The 13,264-nt window shown below is 43.8% G+C and overlaps 1 protein-coding gene across 1 annotated transcript in view; it reads right to left on the bottom strand.

The window, feature by feature from the left end:
- SDHAF4 (succinate dehydrogenase complex assembly factor 4) overlaps positions 1 to 7,309 on the bottom strand; it is a 39,619-nt gene extending 32,310 nt beyond the window's left edge. The window contains exon 1 of the mRNA XM_055534774.1: positions 7,153 to 7,309. Within this exon, the coding sequence (XP_055390749.1) occupies positions 7,153 to 7,216 (64 nt within the window). The 5' untranslated portion in view covers positions 7,217 to 7,309. The remainder of the gene's footprint in view (positions 1 to 7,152) is intronic.
- Between the last annotated feature and the right edge of the window lie 5,955 nt (positions 7,310 to 13,264).

Below are 13,264 nucleotides of genomic sequence, written 5' to 3'. Positions count from 1 at the left end.
GAGGAAAACAAGAGAATGGGAAAGACTAGAGATCTCTTCAAGAAAATCAGAGATACCAAGGGAACATTTCATGCGAAGATGGGCTTGATAAAGGACAGAAATGGTATGGACCTAACAGAAGCAGAAGATATTAAGAAGAGATGACAAGAATACACAGAGGAACTGTACAAAAAAGATCTTCATGACCAAGATAATCACGATGGTGTGATCACTGACCCTAGAGCCAGACATCCTGGAATGTGAAGTCAAGTGGGCCTTAGAAAGCATCACTACGAACAAAGCTAGTGGAGGTGATGGAATTCCAGTTGAGCTACTTCAAATGCTGAAAGATGATGCTGTGAAAGTGCTGCACTCAATATGCCAGCAAATTTGGAAAACTCAGCAGTGGCCACAGGACTGGAAAAGGTCAGTTTTCATTCCAATCCCAAAGAAAGGCAATGCCAAAGAATGCTCAAACTACTGCACAATTGCACTCATCTCACATGCTAGTAAAGTAATGCTCAAAATTCTCCAAGCCAGGCTTCAGCAATACATGAACCGTGAACTTCCAGATGTTCAAGCTGGTTTTAGAAAAGGCAGAGGAACCAGAGATCAAATTGCCAACATCCGCTGGATCATGGAAAAAAGAAGAGAGTTTCAGAAAAATATTATTTCTGCTTTATTGACTATGCCAAAGCCTTTGACTGTGTGGATCACAATCAACTGTGGAAAATTCTGAAAGAGATGGGAATACCAGACCACCTGATCTGCCTCTTGAGAAATTTGTATGCAGGTCAGGAAGCAACAGTTAGAACGGGACATGGAACAACAGACTGGTTCCAAATAGGAAAAGGAGTACGTCAAGGCTGTATATTGTCACCATGCTTATTTAACTTGTATGCAGAGTAAATCATGAGAAACACTGGACTGGAAGAAGCACAAGCTGGAATCAAGATTGCCGGGAGAAATATCAATAACCTCAGATATGCAGATGATACCACCCTTATGGCAGAAAGTGAAGAGGAACTCAAAAGCCTCTTGATGAAAGTGAAAGTGGAGAGTGAAAAAGTTGTCTTAAAGCTCAGTATTCAGAAAACGAAGATCATGGCATCCGCCCCATCACTTCATGGGAAATAGATGGGGAAACAGTGGAAACAGTGTCAGATTTTAGTTTTGGGGGCTCCAAAATCACTGCAGGTGGTAACTGCAGCCATGAAATTAAAAGACGCTTACTCCTTGGAAGGAAAGTTATGACCAACCTAGATAGCATATTCAAAAGCAGAGATATTACTTTGCCAACAAAGGTTCGTCTAGTCAAGGCTATGGTTTTTCCTGTGGTCATGTATGGATGTGAGAGTTGGACTGTGAAGAAGGCTGAGCGCCGAAGAATTGATGCTTTTGAACTGTGGTGTTGGAGACGACTCTTAAGAGTCCCTTGGACTGCAAGGAGATCCAGCCAGTCCATTCTGAAGGAGATCAGCCCTGGGATTTCTTTGGAAGGAATAATGCTGAAGCTGAAACTCCAGTACTTTGGCCACCTCATACGAAGAGTTGACCCATTGGAAAAGACTCTGATGCTGGGAGGGATTGGGGGCAGGAGGAGAAGGGGACGACAGAGGATGAGATGGCTGAATGGCATCACTGACTCGATGGACGTGAGTCTGGGTGATATCTGGGAGTTGGTGATGGACAGGGAGGCCTGGTGTGCTGCGATTCATGGGGTCGCAAAGAGTAGGACACGACTGAGCAACTGAACTGAGTATATAAAAGGTGGTATTGTAGTCATGGAAAAAGGCATTAGAAAACTGTGCATCTACTGATAGACCTTTAAGGAGAAAATATAGAATATCTTTATAACCTTAGGGTTGGGAAGGCTTTCTTACAGAAGACTACAAAGCACTGATAATAAACAAAAGTATCAAGACAAGAAGATAACATTACAAATCTGTTAACCAAAAGCGCCACCTGGGAAGCTCTCATAGCCCACATAGAGCAAAAATTAGAACTTTATGCCTATATATTTAAAGTATACAAAATGAACACTTTCCCAGGAAAATTCATCAAAACTTAATTGAGAAAATCTGATAAAAAGCCACAATAATCATTACAGAAATTAAACTAGGAAATTAAAATCTTCAGTTCAGTTCAGTTCAGTCGCTCAGTCGTGTCTGACTCTTTGAGACCCCATGAATCGCAGCAGGCTAGGCCTCCCTGTCCATCACCAACTCCCGGAGTTCACTCAGACTCACGTCCATCGAATCAGGGATGCCATCCAGCCATCTCATCCTCTGTCGTCCCCTTTTCCTCCTGCCCCCAATCCCTCCCAGCATCAGAGTCTTTTCCAGATTTAAAATCTTACCTCACACCAAAGGGCAGGTCTAGATAGTTTTCCATGTAAATTGTAACAAACACTCAAGGAATGGCTTATTTCAATATTAAAGAAAAGGACTAAAATACTCTTGAATTCATTGTAACAGGCTAGAATAACTTTAATTTCAAAACCAGCAAAGGAAATTGTAAGAGAAGAAAACTACAGGGCAGTTTTTGAACAAAATATCAGCACACCACACCCAATATTATAACATAATCATTCCGATACATCTGAATATTTTCTAGGAATCCGAGTTAATTAGCACAGAAAAATCTGTAATTCACCAACCCACTGTATTAAACAAGAAAAATGAATTAAAAACAAGATGAAGAAAAGTGAATTTTTCAAGATTTCTTTTGTCTTAAAAAAACAGATAACTACATAAACAAATAAACAAAACCCCAATCCTTCTAGAAACTGGCAAGGAACTTCATTAACCTAATAAAGGGCACATCTACAGCTAATGTTGCATGTTGAAATATGAACATATTCCCTTTATAATTAAAGATAAGTATGCCTATCACCACTTCTAGTCAACAGTGTATGTACTGAAAAACCTGACCAAGAACAGAAAAATAAGAGAAAATAAAAAGATATAAAGATTGGAAAGGGAGAAATAGATTTTCATTATTTGCAGGCAATATTTGTGTCTACCCAGCACCACCCCACCAAAATCTGCAAATAAATTATTGAAATTAATAAAGTAATTTACCCAGGTTACCAGATACAAAATCAATAAAGTCAACTGCGTTTCCATACATAAGCAGCAATTAGAAAATAATAATCTTAGAAAATACTGAGCAGTTGTAACCAAATTCCAGCAGAAACTCTTTAAAAAGAATTTTATATGGAAGCAGATATCCAAGAATAGCCAAGACACTTCTGAAAAACAACATGAAAGGACTTACCCTACTAAATATTAAGAGTTGTTACAAAAGTATGGATATTAAGATAGGTATTACATCACAGGAACAGACAAACAGATCAATGACATGGAAAAGAGAGCCAAGAAATAAACCCAGGTGTCCATGCATATGTAAGACAGCTGCATTTCATCAGGGGGTAGGGGGAAGTCCAACATAACGGACATGGGACAACTGGTTACTAACATACAGACATGGGACAACTGGTTACTGACATGAGAAAAAAGTGAAATCAGTTTCCTGCCTCATGCCATGCATGAAAATAAATTCCTGGAATAAAGACTTAAATACAAAAAAGCTAAACTATAGACCTTTAAGGAGAAAATATAGGAGAGAGAATATCTTTATGACCTTAGGGTTGGGAAGGCTTTCTTTCAGAAGACTACAAAGCACTGATAATAGACAAAAGTATCCAGACAAGAAGATAGCATTATAAATTTGTTTACCAAAAGATACCTTTCCTTTGAAACTCTGTAATTGTACAATCGGATTCATAATTTTATTCTATCTTCTGCTGAAGATAATTCTATTTTAAATTTTATTTTTGACTGCGCTGGGTCTTCTTGCTATTTGGGCTTTTCTCTAGTTGCAGCAAGTAGGGGCTACTCTTTAGTTGTGGTGCAGAGGCATATCACTGCAGAGCCTTCTCCTGCTGGTGAGCACAGGGTGCATGGGCTTCAACAATTGTGGCACACAGGCTCAGTGGTTGAGTTCACCGGCCCTTGGGCACAGGCTCAAAAGCTGTGGTGCACAGGCTTAGCTGCTCTATAGCATTTGGGATCTTCCTGGACCAGGGATCGAACCTGTGTCTCCTGCACTGGCAGGCTAATTCTTTACCACTGAGCCACTAGGGAAGCTCTGAAGATAATTTTTTTAGAAAGACACCATAAGAGTGACAAAAACAGCCCACAACCTAGCTTGTACAGCTGATATCTTAAGTGACATCATCTTGGGCCTACATAGTTCCTCCAGTCTTTCCGCCTACCCTACCCAGGACTGTATGGGGTAAATCGCTCTCTGTTATCAAGGGCTCAGCAGTTAATAGATACTGTTTAATAATCATTAGGATCAGGTAACCTCTAAACTGTTAGCCCCCTTAAACAAGGATGAAAACCTTAGCTGACATATTCCCAGCCACCACAACACCAATTAGCCATTCATAAATCTTGACTTAGGAAGATGCATTTCCTGCTTTTACACACATACCTTCTACCTTCATATGCTGTTGTGCTGTGCTTAATCACTCAGTCGTGTCCTCTTTCTGACCCCATGGCTCCTCTGTCCATAGGGATTCTCCAGGCAAGACTACTGGAGTGGGTAGCCATCCCCTTCTTCAGATCTTCCCAACCCAGAAATCAAACCCAGGTCTCCAACATTGTGGGCAGATTCTTTAGTATCTGAGCCACCAGGGAGGCCCAAGAATACTTGAGTGGGTAGCCTATCCCTTTTTCAGGGAAATTTCCCAACCCATGAATTGAACCAGGGTCCCCTGCATTGCAAGCGGGTTCTTTACCAGCTGAGCTACCAGGGAAGCCCACATACCTTCACACCCTAGGTTAACTATAAAACTGTCCCATTGGCCCCTTGGCAGTGTGAAGTACAGCTGCTAATGCTTCCTGATGGCTGTCTGCCTGATCCCAGCCTGTAAGTCACCCTATGATAAACTGACCCACTGATTATATGAACCTCCCTGCCTCGCTTTTTCAGTCTCAAGATGCCTTCTCAGTTCAGTAAGCACTTGTCATTCCTGCCATCCTCAAACAGAGCTATTTGCCACACTTACACAACTTAAAAAAGGCATAGTGGTCAAATATATGTAAAGAATATAGATAAGAAAGACAAACAATCCCAATAAAATGAAGATCTATTTCACCAGAAAAATAAAAAAACTTTTGAAAAGATGTTTCATTTCTCTAACCAGAGAAATGCAAAATCATAATGAAATACCATTTCAACACCCTACACACAGACAAAAATTAAATTTTCTGATGCTATCAGATGTTGGCAAGTATCTGGAGCAATAGGAACTCTGATATACTGCTGGCAGAAGTATTAATTGCCAGTAGGAATGAAAAATGCCTTTACGATTTGGCATCACATTGTAAAACTGAACAGGTCTTTACCATATATTCCAGGAATTCAACCTCTTGTGCAAGCACACCCAGTATACACCAGATGTGTAGCAGCCAAATCTGGTGCTTCCCGAATTACACAACGTCCACTGAGAGGGGGAAAGGAAAAAAGTATGATGTGTGTGTATTTAATTGCTAAGTTGTGTCCGACTCTCTTGTGACCCCAGGGACTGCCAGGCTCCTCTGTCCATGGGATCTCCCAGGCAAGAATACTAGAGTCGGCTGCCATTTCCTTCTCCTGGGGATTTCCCCCACCCAAGGGTGGAACCCACATCTCCTGCTTGGCAGGCGGATTCTTTACCACTGAGCCACCTGGGAAACCCCCTAAAGGTATGATACATTTTCACCATTTACTAATTACAACATCACATAACAATATGGATGGATTTCAGAACAATTTGTTTGAAAAAATGGTAAAACAAATACAAAAGGCATGAAGTCATTTCTATAAAGTTACACAACTGCATCAGGAAGCAGCACACAGCCTGGCAATGGAAACATTCTATTTCTTAAACTGGAGAATGGGTTCATAAATATTGGCTTTGCTTCTTAACTCATATATGTTGTATAAGTTTTTGGTATGAAACATTTCATTGTTGAGCTTTTAACCTCAGTGAAAAAGGGATGTTGAATAAACACAGAGCAAAATTGTATACAGTTTTTACTTTGAGGTTTGTATAGCAAGGGGGATTTTACTTTCCATATTATTCATTTCCGGACCATTTACAATTTTTACAATCAACAGGTGGTATGTCTGGGTCATGTAAACATTGCTGTATTCAAAATGGATAAAGACCCATTGTATAGCCCATCGACCTGTATTTAATGTTATGTGCTAGCCTGGATGGGGCAGGAGCAGGTGGTTGGAGAGAGACTGGATACATGTACATGTATGGCTGGGTCCCTTTCCTGCTCACCTGACACTACCACAGCATTGTTAATCCGCTATACACCAATACAGAATAAAAAGTTTAGTCTGAAAAAAATACAAAACAAAAAGCAGTATGTCTGGGGGAGAAATGATGACAGAAATGAAAACAAGCTATATATAAATGAAAACAAACTAAATACATGTATGTATGAAAACAAACATCTTGGGCCCATTAGGATGCCGGCTGGAACTGTTTTCAACTTTCAATTTCTCCAGGATGTCCTAAATTAAAACTATGCTTAGAATATTCTGTGGGTTAAGGTTGTAACATACATCGAGAAAAATTTCCAACAAAAAGGGCTTAAAAAAAAAAAGTCTTGTTTTTTACTGAAAGCATGCATATTTTAATAGTCTCCTGGCTTCATCTAATTTTTATTACACTTATTTGCCTTGGCCTACTTTTCCAAAATTCAGTGCTTTTCCATATTTTGTACTGCAAACTGCCATAAATCCTTTCCGATGTAAATACCCTAGGTACACGACGCGTGCACTGCCTCAGGGCCCACTTTTCGCACCGTGCACGCACACTAGCGCGCCCTCCAGGACCCGGAACTTCCGCTCAGCCTTGGTGGCCAGAGCGGCGGCCGGCGGAAAGCAGGCCTGCGGCCGGGCGGGACTTGTGACCGTGCCGCTCGGGTTCCATCTGAGCCCGGGCGGGAAGGACCTGCCCGCGCACGAGTCTGATGGACAGGGAGGCTCCGCGGTCCCGGGGTCCCCAGAGACGGCAGCACACGCCGCCCGGCCGGACGCGTTTCTCTCGGCGCTTGGGCCTTCCGACCCTGCCCGCGACCTCGGCCCCAGGCCCGGGCGCCTTACTTGCCGCTCTCCACGGTGTAGCCGGGACGCGGCCCAGCAACGAAGCGAGTCCTAACGCAGCCATGGCGTCCGCTCCCGCGGCGTCCGCAACGGCCTGCCCTGAGGTGTTCGCGGGTCGCGTTGTCCCGGCACGCCCCGCGACTGGGGCGGGGCCTGCGGTACGGGGGCGGGGCTCTCTTCTGCGCTGAGCTGGCCTCTCTGCAGTCCTTCAGTCGTGACCGACTCTTTGCGACCCCGTGAACTGCAGCCTGCCAGGCTTCTCCGTCCATGGAATTCTCCAGGCAAGAATACTGGAGTGCATTGCCATTCCATTCTCCAAAAGCTAACGTGGGGCCAAGCGCGCCCGCCCCAACGCCACCCCAGAAATCAGTGCTCCGGCACTGAGCAGTCTGCAAGAAAAAGTGGAACAGCTCAGCCTTCTCTTGAAGAACAACCCAAACTACCCTGAACCCCATGTTCATGAAAACCTCAAATAGTGGGTGAAGGTGGATCCCCTCAAACGGAGGCATGCCTTCGGTTGTTCATCTTAATCCGTTTGCTTCGCCTCAACTTGAAGGCGAAGGTCTCTTGAGAGCTCGCTGTTCCAGGCCACAAAGATCGGGCAACTGCTACTCTTTAGCTCGTGCAATAGGTTTCTTTCCCCTCAGTTCTCTCTCTTTTTTACACGTCTGCTTGTTCAGTGAACTCGCACCCACTTACCGGGTGGACTGGAAGATGCAGTTTGAGTGCAGCACCAAGCAGAAGGCTCTCATCTGGTCCAGCTGCTGCTGCTGCTGCTGCTAAGTCGCTTCAGTCGTGTCCGACTCTGTGCGACCCCATAGACGGCAGCCCACCAGGCTCCCCCTTCCCTGGGATTCTCCAGGCAAGAACAATGGAGTGGGTTGCCATTTCCTTCTCCAATGCATGAAAGTGAAAAGTGAAAGTGAAGTCGCTCAGTCGTGTCTGACCTTAGCGACCCCATGGACTGCAGCCTTCCAGGCTTCTCCGTCCATGGGATTTTCCAGGCAAGAGTACTGGAGTGGGGTGCCCGCAGGGAGGTAGAACTGTGCATCTGCGTTCCTGGTCCAGCAGCTCCAGTGACGTTCGCAGAATGTATGGCAGGGCAGGAGGCTTCATGGGACCTGTGGAAGTCTAAACAGAATTACAGTGGAGTCCCTTTGATTTTTGTTTTGTTTTGTTTTGTTTTTAGCAAAGTTTTTGGCTTGCCCTTGGACCCATTACTTTGCCAACAAAGGTCCGTCTAGTCAAGGCTATATTTTTTCCAATAGTCATGTATGGATATATTTGGACTATAAACAAAGCTAAGCGTCAGAGAATTGATGCTTTTGAACTCAAAAGAAGGGTCCTGTTGCAAAAAGGCTTTTAATTAGAACAAGATTCAGTTCAGTTGCTCAGTCATGTCCAACTCTTTGCCAGGCTTCCATGTCTATCACCAACCCTGGAGCTTGCTCAAACTGAGGTCCATACAGTCTGTGATGCCATCCCACCATCTCATCTTCTTTCCTCCCCTTCTCCCACCTTGTCTTTCCCAGCATCAGAGTCTTTTCCAAGGAGTCAGTTCTTCACATCAGGTAGGCAAAGTATTGGAGCTTCAGCATCAGTCCTTCCAATGAACACTCAGGACTGATCTCCTTTAGAGTTGACTGGTTTGATCTCCCTGCAGTCCAAGGGACCCTCAAGAGTCTTCTCCAACACCAGAGTTCAAAAGCATCAATTCTTTAGCACTGAGCTTTCTTTATGGTCCAACTCTCACATCCATACATGACCACTGGAAAAACCAAAGCTTTGACTACAGAACAAGATTACTGTAGGTTTTCTATTGCTGCCTAACATACTAACATTTTGTGGCTTAAAACAATAAACATCTATTCTCTCACCCCTTTTGTGCCTCCTAAATCCAGGATCCAGGGTGCCTCTGGCTCTAGGTATTAAATGAGATTGCAGTCAAGCTGTGAACTCGGTTCGTGTCTCACATGGAGGCTTGACTATGGGAGGATCGGCTCCTGAGCTCACCCACCTGATTATTGGCAGGTATTAGTTCTTTGTGGCTTTTGGACTGAAGACCTTTCTCAGTTCTGCACTATATGGGCTTCTCCAGAAGTCGTCTTACAACATGGCAGCTGAGTGTCCAAGAACAAACAGGAGAACGGTGGAGACTGCTGGAGATGGAAGGCACAGTCCCTTTGTAATCTCACTTCAGAAGTGACAACCTATCACTTTTGCTGAATTCTTGATTAGCAGTGAACCAGCAAACCCAGCCTATGTCAGAGAGAGGGGATTACACCAGGGGAGAATGCCAGCAGCGGGGATCACTGAAGGGCTTTTTAGAGGCTGGTTACCACCACAACTCTGTAGGCATCGGTCCGTCTCTGCCCCTCACCACAGCTGTGCTTGTTTAGTGCGTCCCTGACAAGGCAGCCACAGTGGCATGGGGACATGCCTGTAGTGTTAACATAGTTTCACCCTTGCCAACTCTGATGGGCTAGCACCACTACTTGCAGAGACCAACCCAATCCTGATACAGTCTGGAACAGCGTTTAAGTGGTGGCTCTGATTACAAGTGACTCTACTATGAGTGAAGTGAAAGTTGCTCAGTCGTGTCAGACTCTTTGCGACCCCATGGACTATTTGGTCCATGGAATTCTCCAGGCCAGAATACTGGAGTGGGTAGCCTTTCCCTTCTTCAGGGAATCTTCCCAACCCAGGGATTGAACCCAGGTCTCCTACATCTATAATGGAGGAGGCAGCAATTTGCTGTATAGGAATAAACAATTATTCTGGGTTTGGATTGTTATGCCTGACTTGTCCTTCTTTTATGCACTTCACCTCACCTGTGGACTTACTGAATACCTTACATTCCATATACTTTATGTAGCCTCCCTTACAACATTGCTTCTCACCAAAGAACTCACTGATGACTGTGGGTACAGAGGCCTGTGGGATAAATCGGCTTCATCACATATCCCATCAGCCCAGAAGCAATTGGTCTTGTAGGACAGCCCCATGTGAGAAAAATACACTTTCAGATCCTGTCCTAAAGAATCTGGCATATGCTTCAAATGAATTAACAGTGTTCAGTGCCAGCTCTCATGTTGACAGTAAGTGTCCAAGGAGTAGCAGAGGGATTGTTACCTTGCTGTGACATCTAACAATTGTGGGAAGACACAGACTTCCATGGGTCAAGCATTCCTGCATATTATTGCTGAGCATGCCAGCTGCAGTTTCATTGCCTGGCAGGGCAGTTTCTGTAGATGGTCACATGGGCATCTAAGTAGATCAAGGCAACCACAGCATTACTACCATTTAACTGCTGCTCTCCTGGGGCAAAGAACTGGATTGTGTGCTTCTAGGTAAAAAAAATAGCACTGGGTAGCTTTTCTCTAATAATTAGTGATGTTGAACATCTTTTCATGTGCTGTTTTGGTCCATCTATGTGTCTTCTTTGGAGAAGTGTCTATTTAGATTTTGTGCCTATGTTTTGGTTGTGTTATTTGTGAGGTTTTTTGTTTGGTTTTTTGATATTGAGCTGCATGAGGGAGGTGTTTGTATTTTTGGATATTCATCTCTTGTCAGTTGCTTGATTTGCAAATATTTTCTTCAATCTGAGGGTTGTATTTTTGTTTTGTTTATGGTTTCCTCTGCTGTGCAAAAGTTTTTAAGTAGATCCCATTTTAAAAGTTTTATTTTCATTACTTGAGGAGGTGGGTCAAAAAAGCTCCTCCTGCGATTTATGTCAGAGTGTTCTGCCTGTGTTTTTTTCTAAGAGTTTTGTATTGTCTGGCTTTACATTCAGGCTTTTAATCCATTTAAATTTGCTTTTGTGTATGGTGTGGTTCTAATTTCATTATTTTATATGTAACTGTCCAGTTTTCCTAGCACCACTAATTGAAGAGACTGCCTTTTTTTCATTGCATATTCTTGCCTCCTTTGTAATAGACAAGGTACCAGAGTACATGGGTTTATCTTTGGACTTCCACATCTATTTCATTGATCTATGTGTTTGTTTTTGTGTCAGTACCATACTGTGTTGATTACTGTAGCTTTGTAGCTACAGCTTCAGACTATCTGAAGTCAGGAGTCTGATTCCTCCAGCTCCATTTTTCTTTCTCAAGATTGGTTTGGCTATTCAGTGTCTTCTGTGTTTCCAGAAAAACCATAGGTGAAAATCAAAACTACAATGAGATATCACCTCACACTGATCAGAATGGCCATCATCAAAAAATTGACAAACAATGAATACTGGAGAAGCTGTGGAGAAAGGCAACAATCCTACATTGACAGTGGGAATATAAATTGGTACATCCACTATGAAGAACAGTGTAGAGGTTCCTTAAAAAACAAAAAATGGAATTACCATGTGACCCAGCAATCCCACTCCTGGACATATATCCAGAGAAAACCATAATTGGAAATGACAGGTGCACCCCCAGTGTTCACTACAGCACTGTTTACAGTAGACAGGATGTGGAAGCAACCTAAATGTCCAGCAACAGAAGAATGGATAAAGGAGAAATGGTGTGTATACAATGGAATAGTGCTCAAACATGAAAAGAATATAATGCACAGTGAAGTCTACTCAATACCCTATAATGGCCTATATGGGAATAGAATCTAAAAAAAATAAAAACGAGTATGTAACTGATTCACTTTGCTATACACATAAAACTAATACAACACGTGTGTTAACTCCAATAAAAAGTTTTTTTTTTTAATGGCTTGGGTCTCAGCCCTGGATTCTTCTCCCTTAATGCAACCCAACATGCTTGGTCCTGGACCTGCACTGGGTGTACGCGTGCCACCTGGCCCTCCACATCGCTGTGGGAACTGAGGTTCTAGGAACTGCTGTGAATGTGCTGGCACTTTGGCCATGACTTTGCTGTAATCAAGTTTCTTGTCTCTGACCCAGGAGTCTCCTGCCCTCAAACATCCATGGAACTGCAGCCAGCAAGATGGCAAGTAAGACAAGCAGTCTCAGACCCTCACTGCTCATCATCCATCTCCATGATTCCAGGTTCTGCTGGTATGCCAGTTTTTGTGCCTGGTGTGGAGTATAAGGGGATACAGTGTCTTCTCTGAGCTGGAAGTTGGGATTGCCAACTGGTCATTCTTAGCTCATCATGGCAAATAAATGGGGTAAAAATAGAAACAGTGGCAGATTTTATTTTCTTGGCTCCAAAATCACTGCAAGATGGTGACTGCAGCCATGAAATTAAAAGACACTTGCTCCTTGGAAGGAAAGCCATGACAAACCTGCTGCTGCTGCTGCTGCTAAGTCGCTTCAGTCGTGTCCGACTCTGTGCAACCCCATAGACGGCAGCCCACCAGGCTCCCCCGTCCCTGGGATTCTCTAGGCAAGAACACTAGAGTGGGTTGCCATTTCCTTCCCCAATGCATGAAAGTGAAAAGTGAAAGTGAAGTTGCTCAGTCGTGTCCAACCTCAGGGACCCCATGGACTGCAGCCTTCCAGGCTCCTCCATCCATGGGATTTTCCAGGCAAGAGTACTGGAGTGGGGTGATTGCCTTCTCCGTGACAAACCTAGACAGCATATTAAAAAAGCAGAGACATCCCTTTGCCCACAAAGGTCCATATAGTCAAAGCTATGGTTTTCCAGTAGTCATGTATGGATGTGAGAATTGGATCATAAAGAATGCTGAGTGCTGAAAAATTGATGCTTTCAAACGATGATGCTGGAGAAGATTCTTGAGAGTTCCTTGGACTGCAAGGAGATCAAACCAGTCAATCCTAAAGGAAATCAACCCTGAATATTCATTGGAAGGACTGATGCTGAAGTTGAAGCTCCAGTATTTCGGCCATCTGATGCAAAGAGCTGACTCACTGGAGAAGACCCTGATGTTGGGGGAAGAGTGAAGGCAGGAAGAGAAGGGGACGACAGAGCATGAGATGGTTGGATGGCATCACTGACTCAACGGAAATGAGTTTGAGCAAACTCCTGGGATAGTGGACAGGGAAGCCTGGCATGCTGCAGTCCATGGGGACACAAAGTCTGACATGACTTAGTGACTGATCAACTGGGTAAGGGGTTAGAAGTGGTTAAGGTGCTAGCTGTAGTGATGGGCCCTATGACCACAGGAGAAAAGGGAGTAGGGACTG

This window comes from Bubalus kerabau, chromosome 9 (assembly GCF_029407905.1).
Source record: "Bubalus kerabau isolate K-KA32 ecotype Philippines breed swamp buffalo chromosome 9, PCC_UOA_SB_1v2, whole genome shotgun sequence".
Classification (NCBI taxonomy): domain Eukaryota; kingdom Metazoa; phylum Chordata; class Mammalia; order Artiodactyla; family Bovidae; genus Bubalus; species Bubalus kerabau.
This window is presented reverse-complemented; position numbering and strand designations above follow the sequence as displayed.